Genomic DNA, 20,483 nt, shown 5'->3' with positions numbered 1-20,483 from the left:
GTTGCCTCACCCGCTGAGTTTCTCCAGCATTTTTGTCTACCTTCGATTTTCCAGCATCTGCAGTTCCTTTTTAAACATATTAGCATAGCTCATGCAGCATTGCATGAAAGCAAGCTATTAGCATCCTTCATGCAATATTGCATGGAAACTGGGTATCAGCATAGTTCATGCAGCATTACATGGGAGCAGACGAGCATCCTTGTTCATGCAGTAATGCATGGGAGCAGGCCATTAGGGTCATTCATGCAGCATTGCATAGGAGCAGCTGAAAGGCTTCTTATTTCATAAGATAGGAGTAGCATTAGGCCAATCAACCCATCATGTCTACTCCGCCATTCAATCATGGCTGATCTATCTCTCCCTCCTAATCCCATTCTCCTGTCTTCTCCCCCTATGACCTCTGACACCTGTACTAATCAAGAATCTACCTCTGCCTTAAAAATATCCACTGACTTGGTCTCCACAGCCTTCCGTGGCATCTGAAACAGGATCCCAAGCTAGGGTCCTCAGATGCCTTTCTATCCACTTTCTCCAGCGATGCTGCCTGACCTGCTTTAGTAACTCCAGTACTTGATGCCTTTTTTTGTAAACCTGCATCTGCAATTCCTTGTTTCACAGACTTTCCAGTCTTCTGGACCTCTCGCTTCACTTTCCCCATCCGAGATTACCCGCTGAGAGATGGACGTATCCTATATGGTTGCATTTTGAGTGTGTGCGCAAAACGTCTGTATACTGTTCTACAAAAGTTGTTTTAAAATCGGCACTAGACTGCAAAACTATTTTAAGCACTTGGAGACAGAAGGAACTGCAGTTGATCAAAACTTGAGTAAGACACAAAGTGCAGGAAGGAGGAACTCAGTGGGTCAGACAGCATCGTTGGAGGACATGGATATGAAGAAGGGTCCCGACCTGAAACGTCACCTATCCATGTCCTCCAGAGATGCTGCCTGACCCGCTGAGTTACTCCAATGCTTAGTGTTTTCTTTCAAGCATCTGCTGGTAAATTTAACACAGTCATCAACAAAGAGAATCAGACTTTCCAACAAGCATGTTTAAACCATACACAATCTCGAGTCTGCTAGAGTCTGTGACCGCCCCAGCAACTGCTAGTTTTCAATCTTTCACTAAAATAACCACATTGAGAATCAAAGAACAGCGAACACTGTCACAAAGTCAACACTTGCGCGTTTATTGTGATTTATATATATGCAATTCACAAAAGTGCACATTAAATCTGGTCAATAGCATATCAACGTTTTAAAAAATAAAAACAAATCTCGAAACTTTAATATTAATCTTTTGGAAAAAAAGGTGTATATTTTTCATTACTCTACACTTTAATACAAGGCAATAAGATGATAAAGTTTTCTTCTGCAGATATGTGGAAAGAATATAATGCGGCTGAGGAAGCTAAAATAGCTTTCGTCCTGGTTACAATGGAGGACAGATTAACCACATCTTATGAAGACATCATTAAATCTGGGGTGTAGGGGGAGCAGGTAGACACTAACTCAACGGGTCAGGCAGCATCTCTGGATAAAAGGAATAGGTGACGTTTTGGGTGGAGGCCCTTCTTCAGGGGGAGAAGTTGTGTATAAAATCGAATGGAGGTACACAAAATTGCTGGGGAAACTCAGCGGGTGCAGCAGCATCTATGGAGCGAAGGAAATGGGCGACGTTTCGGGCCGAAACCCTTCTTCAGACTGATGGGCGGGGGAGAGAAAAAAGGTATAAAATAGAACAATGGGAACAAATAATAAAATTATTAAAATCTGCACCGTTGGTGTTTAAATAGCAAATTGGTTTTGATATGGGTAAGTGCAAGATTGTGCATTTTAAGAAAGAAAATGACACTGCGCACATCTTGGAGAGCAAGTGTCCAAAGATCAAAGGGCGCTTGGGATAGTGCTCAGCTTGGACTTTCAAATCAAATCCCACACGTTTGTTTGCTAAACATTATACAAATTGATTAGTAAGGGTGTCCGGGGTTATGGGGAGAATGCAGGAGAATGGGATTGGGAAAGAGAGATAGATCAGCCATGATGGAATGACGGTGTGGACTCGATGGGCCGAATGGCCTAATTCTGCTCTGAGAACTTATGAACATGAAGCATTGGATTGATTACCCATATTTATGCATTGTACAATCCACTTTCAGAAACGGATTTATGGCTTTCCAATGTTAAACAAAATCATGATAGAAATGGCAGGTTAAAATCCGCATTTCAAAATAGCAATTATTTGCAAATTAAGTAAAAACACTTTTTCTTCACCAATGTACCTTTTCTCCACCTTGACAATGGTCAATATAGTTTGTCAATAAATAAGCTCAATAGTAACTATAGTCATTAAGCAACACAGAAAATAGACATTTCCTTAAAGTCATTTTAAGAATAGAAATGGTTAACTCAAGTTCAAGCCATTGCTGCAAGTAAGAATTTTTATTGTTCTGCCTGGGGCATATGACAATTAACCACTCTTGTCTTCATTTTACTGTATTTAGTGATCCATTTCAGCCACATCTTGATTTAACATGGTAACTCCTAAATAACTCAATGGGAATGCATTTTGGGGGTATTTTTTCGTGACAAAAGTGAAAACAGCAAATTAAACCAAAACTAAACATTAGTAAGAAAATAAAACATTTAATTTGAATCAGTACTGCCATGCTTGAGTGTGCAAACTTCACTTCAATCTTTGAGCAGGAGTGTGATGGGTTTGTTAGTGTTTATAATCTTAGTGAGAAAATCATTTGAAGTGACAGGTTGCAAAAGTCAGCCAAGAAATCGTCAGATATCATCAAAGCCCTCGTCTCAGCATCTTCTCCTCAAAGTGAGCAAGGTAAGTTTTGTTTGAGCCACCTATACATACCAATTGAAGGAATTATTTTTGTGGCTTTGCAAGGGAATGGATCAGAAGCAATGCTACAGTTGAATCAGTCAGGATGAGGCATGGAAGAGAGAAAAAAACACAACTATGTTGAAAGACATCTTAAAAGCAAGAGGAAAAAAAAGGATAGGATCGACTGACAGCAGGGAAATTTAGTATGATTTAGTAGTGTTTCCCCGCATTAAACTGACAGAGCGGCCCATCACAAGTATTGACCTCCCCACCATTGAAATGATCTATCGGAGGCACTGCTTCCAAAAGGCAGCCAATATCAAAGACCCACACTACCCAGGTCGCACTCTCATGTCACTCATGCCGCCAGGGAACAAGGTGCAGAAGCCCGAAAAACGTGACCACCAGGTTCAAGAATAACTTCCTTTCTGAGACTATCAGGCTCTCTTATACAACACAACACTAACCACAGCAATATGGATTGAGTCTTTGGTTGCACTATGTTTCTGTTTTGCACTGGTATTACAGTTATTCATTTATTGAAAATTTTGAGCTGCCGCAGGTAAGAATTGTCCTGAGGTTTGTACACACGACAATTAAACACTCTTGAGTGTGTGGTATGTTCTTTAACCAACAATATCTCTGGAATTTCCTGAGACACTGGATGCTGAAGTAACGATTGTGGTTTTGACCTAGATGAGTGAGCTTAGTTGTGCAAAGTGTCTTCCTCATCTATTCTAACCATTTTGCATCAACCACAGATATAACCTGTAGCAATGATGAAATGTTAGCCTGAATGTAAGTGTGCTGCACCAAGCAGTTTATTTGGCAATCAACAATAAATAACATGTATCATGTATTTGATAGCAGAATGGAGAGGCAGCATTTTGCTGAGGTAACATAAACAGGCATAGTTATGAATCAATTCTACAAACCCACTATTGGTACATTTACCCACTGGTAGGAGATTCTGTCAAAGCTAGATAGGGCTCTTAAAGATAGCGCAGGGGGTATGGGGAGAAGGCAGGAACGGGGTACTGATTAGGGATGATCAGCCATGATCACATTGAATGGCGGTGCTGGCTCGAAGGGCCGAATGGCATCCTCCTGCACCTATTGTCTACTGAAATGAACGATTTGATAGCAAAGTAAGGTTTCAACTCGAGTTACACAAAAACACTGTAGCAAATATATATATGTGAACATGGATTCCAGATGAGGGAAATAATCAGCATTTCTACACCAGTTTTTCAGTAGCACTCCAATCAAACATGCGTTGTTCATAATCCCTGCATTGCCACAGAAACCGAAAGCAATCAAAACCCCTAACTTTGGCCCACTGATATCGTAATGAGTCATTGTCAAGAAGGGAGGCTTTGATGGTGCCTGGAATATTATTTTTGTTTTGCAATATTCTAACAATATCCATTAGGTTATAGTCAGCAAAATGGCTGACTATACATTCAACAAACTATTAAACAAAAGACAAACACAAAGTGCTGGAGTAACTCAGCAGGTGAGGCAGCAGCTCTGGAGGAAAACGATAGGTGACGTTTCGGGTCGGGACCCTTAAACATAATTTTCTAAAGAGATTTAAACCATTTTTAAGAGATTTTATTTTCCTGATATCCCTCTCAATTTTATACAATTATTTCCTGTTTTTAATTTAACTCTAAAAATAGAAGCAAGTTCCCCAAATACACAGGGAACACTTAGAGCAAAGAAGCTACCACCATGTTAAATTATTATTTTTGACATAATAATATGTTGTATATTTTTCTGATCAATAAAAAATAACTAGATGGTATATATTCCAAAGACAGACACAAAAAGCTGGAGTAACTCAGTGGGACAGGCAGCATCTCTGGAGAGAAGGAATGGGTGACACTTCAGGTCGGGACCCTTCTTCAGACTGTTGTACATATTCCAACTGCTTTCTATTCCTCAAAGAATAAATACACCACCAAGACATAATTGTTAGTCTGAGGTGCCACTGGTGCATGGAATTGCTGGAATTTATTAATTTGATGGAATTTAGGAATTTTGAGCTTCCTTTATAAATGCTCACAGGTACACACCTCAAACCTCAACATGGCTGATTGCTGCACTCAAGTCTACTGCACTCTGATAATAGAGTAATCTGGTTACAGCAACATGACCACTTTGCACAGAAGGTGTGCCAGTGTGCATTTAGTTTAGTTTAGAGATACAGCGTGGAAACAGGCCCATCGGCCCACCTAGTCCCCGCCGACCAGCGATCCCCGCACACTAGCACTACCCTACACACCAGGGACAATTTTCAATTTTACCAAATCCAATTAACCTACAAACCTATACGTCTTTGGGGTGCGGGTGGAACCCGGAGCACCCAGAGAAAACCCACACAGGTCACGGGGAGAACGTACAGGATAGAACCTGGGTCTCTGGCGCTGTAAGGACGCAACTTTACCGCTGCGCCACTGTGCCATCCTTGCGACAGTCAGGGGCGAGAGTCAGGGGCTCATTAAAAACTTTTGATTTTAAAAAGTGTTAGATAAAAAACAGCATATATTAGAACAGAGACGAGGAAACACTTTTTAGGGAGAAGGCAGGAACAGGGTACTGATTGGGGATGATCAGCCATGATCACATTGAATGGCGGTGCTGGCTCGAAGGGCCGAATGGCCTACTCCTGCACCTATTGTCTATTAACTGATGACAATATTTGTGAACCTCCCTTCAAAGAACATTTCCCGCATCATAAAATAAGCAAGCTGTACTCAAAGGTAGACAAAAAATGCAGGAGAAACTCAGCGGGTGAGGCAGCATCTATGGAGAGAAGGGTCTCAACCCGAAACGTCTCCTATTCCTTCTCTCCATAGATGCTGCCTCACCCGCTGAGTTTCTCCAGCATTTTTTGTCTACCTTCAATTTTTCCAGCATCTGCAGTTCTTTCTTAAACAAGCTGTTCTCAAGAGCTGCCCGTCCTGTAACCATGTATAGAAGTGCCACCTCTGGTTTCCCAGTACAAAGGTTGAGGGGAGAAGCAAGTGGGAAACAAAGGAAAGAAAAATTAAAGGAATTGGGACAACTTAAGACCAATTAGACCGGATGAGTGACTGCACATCAGCATTTAAAATAAGAACAAAACATGACCAACAGAATGATATATGGACACAGGCAGAGAAACCAGGGAGTGACTCTCAAAGTGAACCATCTACTTATCTTTAGAATCATGAAGTGAGCAGACTGAGGGGAAATATTAGATAGATATGATAATATGTCTGACTTGATATTCACACTATGACAAAACTAGGTAATTCAAAGTAGAAGCTGTGGGGGAAATGGCTGAGTCGCTAATAACCATTGTCATAAAATCTAGTCTGCAAGTTGCAGTGGTTGAAGACTTACAAATCTAAGATTGAGAACAAGGCATCGGAGGGAGATGAAGGGTCTTGTTTAGCTGCACGATCCAGCTTGCATACAAACTATAGAGATTAAACTGTGACTTTCTACAAGTTCCATTATTATCAATCCATGCTCATTTCACCTTAAATATCACTATTTTGATACTGGAGAGACATGATGTCGGAACATGGAACATGGAAGAAGTGTTTAACAGCAGCATTTATGACATGTAAGCGAAAGACGTCTTTGGGAAGAAAGAATTTTCTCATTGCTCTGCATAAAATAAAGTCCCTCATTGTGTCACAGCAAAAAATGCTCCTGTATTACATGATATGTAACTATATATACATATATTTACAAAACTTAAAGTGAAAAAATTAAAAAACCATCTCGCTTCTCGCCTTCCAAATTTGATTTTTTCCCCCCAGAATTTAGCTGTCATTTGCTAAAAAATGCAGCGAGCTGTCTGGAATAGGCAGCTATTGAGGGCTACTGTTCATTGATAGACGCTGCGGAGAGCATTGCTGAATCAGGTCAACGCTTGCACTATTGGTTTATCTTGCAAAAACCAACAATAATTCCAGATATCACGGAGAAAGAATTTTTAACATAGAGGGAGGAGAGCAAAGGAAAAGTATTTCAACAGATTGGATGTTTGAGAAGGAACTGCAGATGCTGGAAAATCGAAGGTAGACAAAAATGCTGGAGAAACTCAGCGGGTGAGGCAGCGTCTATGGAGCGAAGGAAATAGGCAACGTTTCGGGTCGAGACCCTTCTTCAGACTGCTGTGAGGGTGGGGGGGGGGGGCAGGAAGAAGAAAGGAAGAGGCGGAGACTGTGGGCTGAGGGGGAGCTGGGAAGTGGATCAACAGATTGGATACTGCATGTAGTGTCAATTGTACATTTTCTTTTCTAAACAATTGATTGGTGTGTAGAACAACATTAGATAATTCAGAATTTAAAAAAAGTGCAAATTGATATTATTAAAACGGTTGAGTAAAGGCTCTTTTGAATAACAGTTTGGAAAATGGATCCAGCATTAAATGCCTGCCATGAGGTACCTCGATATTAACATGCCTTTTATGATTACAGCAAGAATATGAACCTGCTGAATGAAGTGAAATAATTTCACCGATTGCAAAACCAGTGTAGTGAGTTAGGCGGGGATAACAACACTACAAACCCGTTTATCAAATTTAGGGATTAATATACAATCGTGGATTTCTGAGGTCACTTTGGTTTGTCCTACACATTGTATGAGGTTTTATTTAGAACAAAAACACAAGGAGGTGGGTGTGTGAGAATCAGGAGCCGGCTCGAATGAGGATTTGGTCCTTGCTGGGTGCCACGGGCACCATTTCAAATCACTGGAGAGGCTAAATAAGTCACACGCACAACTATAGGCAGCTCAGACCATGTAAAGCCTGCTGCCTTCAATGGGATAAGTTACAGGTTTTCGCGTCGTGAAAAAATAAGATGGTTCAATTAACATTCAACAAGCCCGTCATGATCTCTGCTGGCAAATCACAACAGGTAGATGCTTGTGGTACACGCCACCTTTTCCCCTCCCCAGGGTACGGGGGGGGGGGGGGGGCGGGGGGAGATGGTTGAGAACCTGGAAAACAATAAAGTATTGAAAGCGAAAGTCTCCAAAAAAAAACAAAAAATGTAAATCAAAAATCTGTGCATCAAATTTACCAACTCAGAGTAAAGTGTTGATCAGCCTGGAGCAGAGGCTATGGCGACACAGTTGCAATTCTCTTGTGTTCATCCAGGTTAAACTGCATCATCTTCGTCTCTTCCCAGCAGGAGGGAGTGTTTGTCTGGGTCATGCAGTGGGATATTGGTGATCGACCGCCTTTCTGACCTGAGAGAGTTAATGGACGCTCGGCTGTAGTACACTATTCGGTCAAATAGGCTTAACTTTGGCGATTCCTGCCTCACCTCGCCCATGCCGATGTGCACACTGACTTCCGAGAGTGACCTCTGCTTCATGTGGCCCTGGGCTCTGGCTTCCAATTTGACAGGATCGGGCTTCTTGTAACTGTAAAGTAAAAAAAGCGAAAGACAAGCTAACACTTGCTGTTGAAAGTGCGTCCCCTCTCTCTCCGTCCCTGCCCCCACCATAGTCGTCGCACTAGTTTCACTGTTGTCTTGTTGACTTCCTCTGTCTGGAGACTCGTTGTCACCAGTGTCACCACGGCCAACAGTGGCCTATTGTTTGCCCCTGCTTTTTCCATATCTTCTATTCATTTCTCCCAAGTACGGTTAATATCTCTCATTTCCCTCTCCCCTGACTCTCAGTCTGATGAAGGTTCTTGACCTGAAACGTCACCTATTCCTTTTCTCCAGAGAGGCTGCCTGACCCGCCGAGTTACTCCAGCTTTTTGTGTCTGTCTTCCCTTTAAACCAGCATCTGCAGTTCCTCCCTACGCAAAATAGATTAGTTTAATTTATTCTCACGTGTATAAAGCTTTTTTGTTACATGCTATCCAGTCAGTGGAAAGACTATAATGCAAGATAATGTCCAGTAAAGTCTGATTAAAGATAATCTGAGGGTTTCCAATGAGGTATATTAATGTTATTATAGTAATGTATTTTATTATTTATGTTTTATGTTTATTGTGTCATTCTTAATTGTTTACTGTAAGCCGTGTTGTTACTTGCGAGCGGAGCACCAAGGCAAATTCCTTGTATATGTACATACTTGGCCAATAAACATATCCATTCATATATGGTAGCTCAGGACCGCTCTCTAGTTGGTGATGGGATGGTTCAGTTGCCTGATAACAGTTGATAGGTCAGCCAACTGAATAAGTCCTTGCATAAGCTGGGGTACTGAGCAATTCACCTCTACTCCATTGCGGACATTGGACTTTGTCTATGCAAATAATGTGCAACACTACTGGCGGCACGGTGGCGCAGAGGTAGAGTTGCTGTCTTACAGCGTCAGTGACCTGGGTTTGATCCTAACTATGGGTGCTGACTGTACGGAGTTTGTACGTTCTCCCTGTGATTGCGTGGGTTTTCCCCGGGTTCTCCAGTTTCGTCCAACAGTTCAGTTTAGTTTATTGTCACGTGTAAAGACATACAGGTTTGTAGGTTAATTGGCCGAGGTAAAACTGTACATTTTCTGTAGTGTGCAGGATACTGCTAGTGTACGGGGTGATTGCTGGTCGGCACAGACTCGGTGGGCCAAAGAGTCTGTTTCCGCACTGTATCTCTAAACTGAACTGATGTGTAGGATTATCTGATCTAATTGGACTGCGTGCAAAACGAAGCTTGAACCACAATACACGTGACATTAATAAACCTAAACCCTAAAGATACAGGAAACAAGTACTTACAGCTTTAATAAAAGAGATGAAAGCACCACAGAAACAGATGATGCAGCCATTGCAGCAGATCCCATCCATGGTTGTAAAACCAAACCCACTGGAAGGAAGACCCCTGAACAACAAAACACAATGTTGGCTCACAATTTAATGATCTTCATATTTCACCAAACAAATTCATTGACAACTGCTTACAGGTTGGTACATCACATACGGATGAAATGAATCAACTCATTCAAAGTTACAGTAGCTTTGGTCATGTTTTAGAATACAGAACAGTCCAGCACAGGAACAGGCACTTCGGCCCACAAAGTCTGTGCCAAAATTATGCCTAGCTAAATTAGACAATAGACAATTGGTGCAGGAGTAGGCCATTTGTCCCTTTGAGCCAGCACCGTCATTCAATGTGATCATGGCTGATCATCCCCAATCAGTACCCCGTTCCTGCCTTCTCCCCATTACTTTCTAAATTATTACTATCTGAAATGCCAAAACTAATTTATCAGAGGGATATGGATCGCCTACAGGCAGATGAGATTAGTTTAACATGAGTATGAAGAAGGGTCTTGACCCAAAACGTTACCTATTCCTTTTCTCTCGAGATGCTGCCTGACCCGCTGAGTTACTCCAGCATTTTGTATCTAATTTGGCATCATGTTTGGAATAAACATAGTGGGCCGAAGGGCCTGTTCCTGTGCTGCATTGTTCTCTGTTCGATGTTATTTGAGGGTGGCTATTAAAATTAAAGAGCAATCGCGTCTATTGAAACTTGTGCAATGATACTTTATTAAACCATGTATCTTCATTGCCTTTAGTATTTCTAGCTTGCAGTTTCAAAAATAAACATATTGCTATGGAAAATGCTATTTTGAAAATCCTACAGGGAAAATAACTTTGGTTATTGAAGTCAGAAACTCTCTGGCCCCGAACTCCCTTTCCCCCATTCTCACAATTGTCTTTATAACTTGAGGTTTCTGAGTAACAATCACATTATCGCCGAACATATAGTCTGTAACAGATTCCCAGAAGAAATTACCAGATACCGATATCTGTTTCAGAGTTCAAATTGTGATTTGTTTAGACTTCAAAGGAAAGGAAAGTGTGGTCAAACTGGGGAGGGGAAGATGCAAAATTGGATAGATCTTGACAGGTCTTGAACCAGGAGCAATGATGGATGAAGTTTAATTTAGGTCAAAATTCATGCTTAAAGTGATAGGAGCAGATTAGGCCATTCAGCCCATCGAGTACTCAGCCATTCAATCATGGCTGATCTATCCCTCCCTCTTAACACCATTCTCCTGCCTTCTTCCCATGGCCTCCACGGCCTTCTGTGGCAATGAATTCCACAGATTCACCACCTTCTGACTATAGCATGTAACTTCAAGCCAATATTAGTGAAAATAACTTGCATACCTATGCATGTCCATGCACACACACACACGGACAAGCACACACCAGAAAAATGAAATTGTTCTAGAGATGATCTCAGACTTACCAGCAGCAATGGGAATTCCAACAATATTATAAATTAAAGCAAACACAAAGTTTATCCGTATTCGCTGCACTGTCTTTTTGGACAAATGAATGCTTGCCACTACATCGAGAAGGTCATTCTGTAAAGCAAAGGAAAGTAACATTACTATTGTGTGGTACAGCCTCTCCAAACCAATTTAACGCCATTCCTCGGTAGATCCATTTAGATCAGTTTAGTTTATTGCCACGTGTGCCGAGGTGCAGTGAAAACTTTGTTGCGTGCTAACCAGTCAGCAGAAAGACAATGCATGATTACAATCGATCCATTTACAGTGTAAATGTACAGTTCCTCAACAGCACGTCATGGTCGCCACCCAGAGGAGGTGACTGAAGTTAGTGTCATTTACAAAATTCATTCTTGAGCAGCTGGGATGCCAGTGGCAAGGTCACGAATAGACCACCCCATTGTCAGGTGTACCGAGGTACCGTGAACAGCTTTCGTTGTGTGTTCACCAATCAGCGGAAAGACAATACGTGATTACATTCGAGCCGTCCTCAGTGTACAGATGCACGATAAAGGGAATAACGTTTAGTGCAAGATAAGGTCTAGTAAAGTCCGATTAAAGATGGTTCGAAGGTCTCCAATGAGGTAGATGGGAGGTGGTAGATGGACTGATCTCCAGTTGGTGATAGGGTGGTTCGGCTTGACAACAGCTGTGAAGAAACTGCCCCTGAATATGGAAGGTGGACAAAAATGCTGGAGAAACTCAACGGGTGCAGCAGCATCTATGGAGTGAGGGAAATAGGCAACGTTTCGTGCCAAAACCCTTCTTCAGACTGATGGAGGGTGGGGGGGGGGGTGCGGGGAGAAGAAAGGAAAAATGAAGAGGAGGAGCCCGAGGGCTGAGGGAAAGCTGAGAAGGGGAGGAGACAGCAAGGGCTACCGGAAATGGGAGAATTCAATGTTTATGCCACTAGGGTGCAGACTGCCCAAGCGGAATATGAGATGCTGTTCCTCCAATTTCTGGTGGTGCTCACTCTGGCCGTGGAGGAGGCCCAGGACAGAGAGGTCGGATTCGGAATGGGAGGGGGAGTTGAAGTGCTGAGCCACCGGAAGGTCAGGTTGGTTAATGCTGACCGAACGGAGGTGTTCGGCGAAATGATCGCCAAGTCTACGCTTGGTCTCACTAAATACTTTGTTCTACTCACCCGAATCAAGACCACATCTGCAGCTTCAATAGCTACATCTGTGCCCGTGCCGATGGCAATTCCTACGTCAGCCATTGCCAGCGCTGGAGAGTCGTTCACACCGTCACCCACCATCGCCACAGTGTTCCCTTCCTTCTGTAGCTGGGACACTTTAGCGACCTTGTGCGAGGGAAGAACTTCCGCAAATACCTTGGTGATCCCAACCTGACCACAAGGAGAATAAATCCAAGTCACAGGCTGAATCTTTCACACCAGCAGAAAAATTGCAATGACGCCACCATTTCACACAATAAGGGAACCTAGATGGTGTAGTGCTAGTAACATGTTTGTGGCTGCAGGAGTCAGTACACTAGAAGCTATCCTAAGAAACCATATGTATAAATTCACCTGCAGGATAAATGACTCTAAAAATGTAACTATTGTGGCCTTGTCAAACATAAGGGTTAGCACTGCACGCTACGAATCCCAGTTGTGGAGACACTGGTATCGTTGTCTCGTTGTAGGACATTGATCATTCTTTTTATTCTGGATTTTAATTCATGTCTTGTGTTTTTTAAAATATATAATTTATGATGCTTTTATAAGTGATATGCAAGGATTTTATATGTACTTTATGATGTTTTTTTAATATGCAATGCATTTTTATGTAATGTTGTCCCTTGTCTGGACCTTGAGACTGTAATAAAGTTTATTATTATTATTATTTATTATTATTAATATTGTCATGGAGCACTAAGGAACCTCCCACCAACAACACACAAAGCGCCACTCCAAGAAGCACCTTTGCCAATGCTGTGTCGGAAGATGCTGGTTTACACCGAATACGGACACAAAATGCTGGAGTAACTCAGCAGGTCTACACAGAAGGTACACAAAATTGCTGGGCGGGTGCAGCAGCATCTATGGAGCGAAGGAAATGGGCGACGTTTCGGGCCGAAACCCTTCTTCAGTGATGGGGGGTGGGAAAAAGAAGGAAAAGGGGAGGAGGGGGAGGAGCCCGAGGGCGGGCGGATGGGAGGGTGGGAGGAGACAGCTAGAGGGTTAAGGAAGGGGAGGAGACAGCAAGGGCTAGCAAAATTGCATATTTTATCTACACAGAACATGTGTAGACAAATGGAATAAGGTCTGAGGAACGGTCTTGGGTCCGAGGAAGGGTTTTCACCCGAAACGTCTCCCATTTCATTTCTCTAGAGTTGCTGCCTGACCCACTGAGTTACTCCAGCATTTTGTGTCTATCTTTGCCAAAGTTATTTGATAACTATCATCTCAAAAGGAAAAACTTGCTATTCATAGATACACAGTCAATAGGTGCAGGAGTAGGCCATTCGGCCCTTCGAGCCAGCATCACCATTCAATGTGATCATGGCTGATCATCCACAAACAGTGCCCCGTTCCTGCCTTCTCCCAATATCCCTTGATTCTGCTAGCCCTGAGAGCTCTATCTAACTCACTTTTGAATGAATCCAACGAACCGGCCTCCACTGCCTTCTGAGGCAGAGAATTCCACAGATTCACAACTATCTGTGTGAAAAAGTTTTTCTTATCTCAGTTCTAAACGGACTACCCTTTATTCTTGCACTCTGGCCCCTGATTCCGGACTTCCCCAACATTGGGAACATGATTCCTGCATCTAACGTCTCCAATCCCTTAATAATTTTATATGTTTCCATAAGATCCCCTCATTCTTCTAAATTCCAATGAATACAAGCCCAGTCGCTCCATTCTTTCATCATATGACAGTCCCGCCATCCCGGGGATTGCCCTCGTGAACCTACGCTACACTGCCTCAATAGCAAGGATGTCCTTCCTCAAATTAGGAGACCAAAACTGCACACAATACTCCAGTTGTGGTCTCACTCGGGCCCTGAACAACTGCAGAAGGACCTGCTTCTTCCTATACTCAGCTCCTCTTGTTATGAAGGCTAACATGCCATTAGCTTTCTTCACAGCCTGATGTACCTGGATGCTTACTTTCAGTGACTGGTGTACAGGTCTTGTTGCACTTCCCTTTTTCCTAATCTTGAGGGCCTGTGGATAACTCCCATTAGGGTCTTTTAACCCTTACAATTTCTCAGTTCTATTCACAATGACTCTACATCTTGATTCTATGTCACCCCTCGCAAGGGACTGCATTTTATTTCTTACCAACAGAGCCGCCTCTGCCCACCTGTCTGTCTTTTCGATCGGATGTATAACCCTGAATATTCATCCTATGGGGATGCCCAGCTCATGCAAGTAAACAAACACTTCCATCCTTCAAAATCACTGAGCACTTGATCTCTATTTAAATAACAGACCCAAAGCCAGATATTAGGCTGCAGTAAAATGTAGACACATTGAACAGCAGAAACCAGAGCCCCGGGAGAAAGCCATGTGGTCACAGGGAGAACATACAAACACCATACAGAAAGCACCCATGGTCAGGATTGAATCTGGGTCTCTGGCGTTGTGAGGCGCCACTTTTTGAGATCAATGTCATCACTCAATTCATAGTTGGCAGGTGAGCAAGTGTTTGCCAAAAACTACCACATCCCCGAGATAAATTAGTCTGCTTGTGTTCAGACAGGAATGATCCCATGAATGAGTAGTTTAACCTACAATCAGCGTTTGATGGCACTGGGCCTGCACTCGCTGGAATTTACAAGAATGAGGGGGACCTCATTGATACATACAGAATAGTGAAAGGCTTGGATAGAGTGGGCGTGGAGAGGATGTTTCCCCTAGTGGGAGAGTCTAGGACCAGAAGTCATAGCCTCAGAATTAAAGGATGTTCTTTTAGGAAGGAGATAAGGAGAAATCTCTTTAGTCAGAGGCTGGTGAATCTGTGGAATTCTTTGCCACAGAAGGCTGTGGAGGCCAAGTCAGTGGATATTTTTTAAGGCAGAGATAGATAGATTCTTGATTAGTACGGGTGTCAGTGGTTATGGGGAGAAGGCAGGAGAATGGAGTTAGGAGGGAGAGATAGATCAGCCATGATTGAATGGCGGAGTAGACTTGATGGGCCGAATGGCCTAATTCTACTCCCATCACTTCTGACCTTATGACGAAGCTCACAGTGGCTTGGCCAAGTCATAGTTGGGGGATGGTTTCTGATGCCGGTCACCACTGCTGGAGGAAAAGTGCACAAATATAAAACAAGCCAAAAACTGAACTTGAACTGACCTGTGCAGCAATGGCCCTGGCTGTTTTACTGTTGTCTCCTGTCATAAGCACCACTTCCAACCCCATCATTCTCAGAGTGTGGACAGCCAAGTCTGCTTCTGGCTTCACAGTGTCAGCAATTGCTATCATTGCACACAGTACACCTGTTTTGGTTAGAAAAAACATGTGGACAACTCAATTAAATTGTGCGTGCGCATCTGTGCGCGTACGTGACTGTCTGTGTGTACTCTCCGTGTGTGCGCCTCTGTGTGTGTGGGTGCGTGTGCATGCATGGTGTGTGTGTGTGTGTGTGCGGGTGCGTGTGCATGCATGGTGTGTGTGTGTGTGTGTGTGTGTGTGCGGGTGTTGTGTGCGTTTGCGTGTGTGCGCATGCGTGCGTGCGCGCGCGCATGTCTGTACAAACACATGCATAGAAGAAACATAAATTATTTTACTTTTAAAGTTCTCAAAGCTTTTTAATGCATCACAAACGGCTGTGGTTTACTTTTGATTTGGTCTATTTTGCTTGTTTGGGTGATCTGGACATTTGCAGACAGATGCTGCAATCCAGAACAATAAGCAGGTCTGGTGCCGGGTCTCAACCTGAAACGCCGACCACTCCCTTCGTCCCCACAGATGCTACATATTTTTGCATGTCACTTTTAAAATTTGATTTCAAACGAATGGCTGATCTGCTGTGCCATGTTAGTTTAGTTTAGTTCAGAGATACAGCACAGAAACAGGCCCTTCGGCCCACCGAGTCCGCGTCGACCAGTGTTTCCCGTACACTAGCACTATCCTACACGCTGGGGACAGTTTACAATTTTTACCAAAGCCAATTAACCTACAAAACCTGTACGTCTTTGAAATGTGGGAGGAAACCGGAGCATCCGGAAAGAAGCCCATGCAGGTCACGGGGAAAACCTACAAACTCCTTACAGCCAGCACCCATAGTCAGGATCGAACCTGTGTCTCTGGCGCTGTAAGGCAGAAGCTTTAACGCTGCTCCAACATGCTGCACCATCTTATTCCAGGATGGTGTTGAAAATGTTCCCAGTGACATGCTGGAGACACAGTTCAATTGCAACCATATTACTGCCATTATCTTGCCAAGAACATGATCGTTCCAGCAAAAATATAACAGCGTGCCGTTTGATTACTGGGACAATAAAATACAATACTGATTGGAGTTTAACGCTCAAGTATGTTAGTTCTTTTCCCATGGTAGAGAGTGTTTGACTGCTATGGGAGACTGATCATACCATACGATAGAACTTTATTATCCAGAGGGAAACTGATCTGCCAACAGTAGCAAAAAACACAAAATATATGAAATATTAAATTAATGTGACGAGTGGAAAGGCTTGGGGGATGTGCAAGGATTGGGGGGGGTGGGGGGGGGAGTCAGTCTCAGTCTACCCCACGACAGAAGGGGGAGGAGTTGTACAGTTTGACAGCCACAGGGAAGAAGGATCTCCTGTGGCGTTCTGTGCTGCATCTTGGTGGAACCAGTCTGTTGCTGAAGGTGCTCCTCAGGTTGACCAGTGTGTCACGGAGGGGGTGAGCTGTATTGTCCAGGATGCTCCGCAGTTTGAGGAGCATCCTCCCCTCCAACACCACCTCCCGTGAACCCAACCTCCGCCCCCAGGACGGAGCCAGCCTTCCCGATGAGTTTGTCGACCAGCCTTACCGTCCACAGCGACCAGTATGGCCGTGTGGCCCTGGCTTTCGTGTTCGATCATGCAACTGTCCACGTCTTTACTGACGTTGAGCCCATTCCTCTTCATCCACTCCCGGTTTCCAATAAGTACTGAAAAGCTCGGAGATTTCCCTGAGCCTGCGGCAGCAAAAGAAATAGAAATAAATAAATACATAAATGTTGCCCGTTATCACAGTACAGCCATGCATTCAACACGTTTGCTTTGCTGCTGCATGTGTGTGTATGGAGGGGTGAGAAACGGCCAGGAGGAGGAGCGGAAAGGAACAAGGTGATGGGGCTGGTGGGAGAAAGGTGCGTGCACCAATATTTAGTTTACTTTATATCTGAAGAAAGGTTATTATTTAGTCTGAAGACCCGAAACGGTGCCTATTTCCTTCGCTCCATAGATGCGGCCTCACCCACTGAGTTTCTCCAGCATTTGAAGAAAGGTGTTTATTTAGTCTGAAGAAGGGTTGTGACCCGAAACGTTACCTATTTCCTTCGCTCCATCGATACTGCCTCACCCGCTGAGTTTCTCCAGCATTTTGTCTACCTTTAGTTTACTTTAGTTTAGAGATAGGAATACTTTATTGTCACATGTGACGAGGCATAGTAAAGTTATTTGTTTGCATAAGTAATGTGCACAAATAGCAGCCACCTACAGCGCTGACAAAGTTACAAAGCATGCCGGCTCCCCTTTTTGTGTGTGTGCGTGTCCCCCCCCCGCCCCCATTGTCCTTCGTTCCCCCCCCCCCCCCCCCCCCTCCACCTCCCACTATGACTTGAATTGTAATTATTCAGGTTCGATCCTTCTCCTGGCAGCCACTGAAGGGAAAGCAAGAAGCTACAAAGATTCCCACTGGATAGAAACATAGAAAATAGGTGCAGGAGTAGGCCATTTGGCCCTTCGAGCCTGCACCGCCATTCAATATGATCATGGCTGATCATCCAACTCAGTATCCTGTACCTGCCTTCTCTCCATACCCCCTGATCCCTTTAGCCACAAGGGCCACATCTAACTCCCTCTTAAATATAGCCAATGAACTGGCCTCAACTACCCTCTGTGGCAGATAATTCCAGAGATTCACCACTCTCTGTGTGAAAAATGGATCATTCCCATGCAGTCATCCAACACAGTAAGAGGCCCTGCCCGAAAGGAAACATCGATTTCCACTTAGAACTTCCATAATAGTCCACAAATAATGAGAACGTTGGGGTGAAGGAAAGAGGGTTCACGTCGCGGCCCTGTTTCCACCAATCTTTCCACCACCACGCACAAGAAGCACAAGAAGCGACAAGACAGACACCATTGCGTGCAGATGCCGAGAAATGTGTTCAGCTCTGGCTGAACAACTTCTAATCTTGTGTGTGGACTCGATAAGAAGAGGAATGAGAACGTTTGGGGAAGAGACGATCTCGCGGGTATCACGCAGCAGGGGGATTGTACGGTGACAGCTACTTACTCTCTGATGTGGGCTCTTGGATTATAGGGTGCAAAGCATCACCAGAGCTTTTCTCGTCGATCTGTATGAGCATCATGTTCCGCGCATTGTTCTGCTCCACTTCGGCGTTCTTGCCCTTCAACGCCGTTTCGATGTTGGAGACCTTGCACGTGATGCCGCATCCAGGGACAGCTTGGAAATCTGAACATGAGCCAAGCACATCTGAACCCAACTCCTGCAGTGATCAAATACAAACAAGAGAGAGAGATCAAGTCAAGAGAGTTTATTGTTATGTGTCCCAGATAGGACAATGAAATTCTTGCTTGCTGCAGCACAACAGAATATTGTAGGCATAAATACATAAATACAAATGGCAATAAATACAAAGACACAAAGTGCTGGAGTGACTCACTTGGTCCGGCAGCATCTCTGGAGAACGTGGATAGGTGACATGTGGAGGAAGGAACTGCAGATGCTGGTTTAAACCGAAAATAGACACTAAAAGCTGGAGTAACTCAGCGGGACAGGCAGCATCTCTGGAGAGAAGGAATGCGTGACGTTTCGGGTCGAGACCCTTCTTCAGACTGAGAAGAGACTTCTTCCCAACCCGAAACGTCACCCATTCCTTCCCTCCAGAAATGCTGCCTGTTCCGCTGGGTTACCCCAGAATTTTGTGTCTATCTGTGGCAGGCACGTGCTGTGAGTAATTACTCAGGGTAGGCAGTCAGTTGGCTTTTAAAAATCTTAAACCGCGCATGCGCAGAATGTTCTCCTCTCCGTAAGCTGTCAGACGACTTTTATAAAGTCTTCAAAAACCATATCTCTTAATAAAGTACCACATTTCCCGGCAATTAAGACATTCGGTGGAGCTTACTCCTGTGTCAGCGCGAGTAACCTCAATTGGTCCCTTGATCGCGCTGACACAGGAGTAAGCTCCGCCGCCCACTGTCCTGTTATCCATCGCCCGCTGACCCGCTCTTGAGCTGGTCCCCTCACTGGCATGATCCCCGACCCCATCCTTCTCAACGCTCCTGCCCTCCCCGCAACTTTACCCCTGGCCAGAGTCCCCACACGCTGAGAAAGGAACTCTTCCCCCCCCCCCCCCCCAGCGGTGCTGTCCTTTTTCAGCTGCTTCCAACTACAGCCGCTTCCCATTAGCTTCCAGCAATGAGGGATGGTCTTGGCTATCCCTCAATACAACAACGTTGTTCTTGATGTTGCTGTACTGAGGGATAGCCAAGTCTATCTTTCTTGGCTAACAACCTAGCCTTCGGCCTCCAAGACGCAGGTAAATTTTCTTGCCTTATTTTTGGGTAACAACTAGCATCTTCAAAGCCGGGAAAGACGGTATTTAAAAAGATACAGCTCAAAGAAATCTACTTACCACATTATTTGTACACTAACTCCATTGTTCTCTCTTTGTTTCTTAAGATAATGGCAAGCCATGTTTGAAAAACCTGCCAAGAGACCTGCGCTGTGCATGGGCAGTAGGCTGCAGCGCATGCGCAGTACGCAGTCCACGGTGCAAAGGCAGAATTTCAGCTGCCTTCAGCTCCCCTTGCTGCTCGTCGACGGCACGTGAGCTGCACACACATTCGCGTATTACATGTACTGCGAATGAAAGGCACGGAGAATTATGCTTACCTAAGAGATCGATCTCTTATGTAGGCATAATTCTCCTGTGCCTTTACTATATATATTTAATAATTACCATTTTATAATTATAGTCAGGGTAGGCCCTGACGGCACGTGCCTGATCTGTGGAGAAGTGACATTTTGGGTTGGGAATCTTTCTTCTTCCCTTTTCCGACCCACGTCATTTGTGCCAACATACACAACAATTTCTGACTGCCCATCCTTCCCCCTTGAGAATGTTATGCAGCCGCTCAGAGACACCCTGGACTCTAGCACCAGGGAGGCAACACCTCATCCTGAAGTCTGGATTGCTGCCACCGGT

General features: G+C 44.1%; 1 protein-coding gene and 2 long non-coding RNA genes across 5 annotated transcripts in view; 2 read left to right on the top strand and 1 right to left on the bottom strand.

Annotated features, from left to right (window-relative positions):
• Positions 1-1,426: 1,426 nt before the first annotated feature.
• Positions 1,427-1,843, top strand: LOC116979217. The gene is made up of 2 exons (XR_004413648.1): positions 1,427-1,592; positions 1,729-1,843. It is a non-coding gene; the product is annotated as an uncharacterized LOC116979217 (long non-coding RNA).
• A 785-nt stretch (positions 1,844-2,628) lies between these two features.
• On the top strand, positions 2,629-19,005 carry LOC116979218. The gene is made up of 3 exons (XR_004413649.1): positions 2,629-2,845; positions 16,824-16,833; positions 18,986-19,005. It is a non-coding gene; the product is annotated as an uncharacterized LOC116979218 (long non-coding RNA).
• The window catches only part of atp7a (ATPase copper transporting alpha), a 73,255-nt gene continuing 58,247 nt past the window's right edge, over positions 5,476-20,483 (bottom strand). For all 3 annotated transcript variants that reach the window (XM_033030788.1, XM_033030790.1, XM_033030789.1), the window contains exons 17-23: positions 18,548-18,761; positions 17,076-17,222; positions 15,407-15,549; positions 12,245-12,448; positions 11,058-11,175; positions 9,575-9,677; positions 5,476-8,271 (exon numbers count right to left, since the gene is read on the bottom strand). In XM_033030788.1, coding sequence (XP_032886679.1) covers positions 8,004-8,271; positions 9,575-9,677; positions 11,058-11,175; positions 12,245-12,448; positions 15,407-15,549; positions 17,076-17,222; positions 18,548-18,761 — 1,197 coding nt within the window. In that variant the 3' untranslated portion in view covers positions 5,476-8,003. The remainder of the gene's footprint in view (positions 8,272-9,574; positions 9,678-11,057; positions 11,176-12,244; positions 12,449-15,406; positions 15,550-17,075; positions 17,223-18,547; positions 18,762-20,483) is intronic.

This window comes from Amblyraja radiata, chromosome 12 (genome assembly GCF_010909765.2).
Source record: "Amblyraja radiata isolate CabotCenter1 chromosome 12, sAmbRad1.1.pri, whole genome shotgun sequence".
Classification (NCBI taxonomy): domain Eukaryota; kingdom Metazoa; phylum Chordata; class Chondrichthyes; order Rajiformes; family Rajidae; genus Amblyraja; species Amblyraja radiata.
This window is presented reverse-complemented; position numbering and strand designations above follow the sequence as displayed.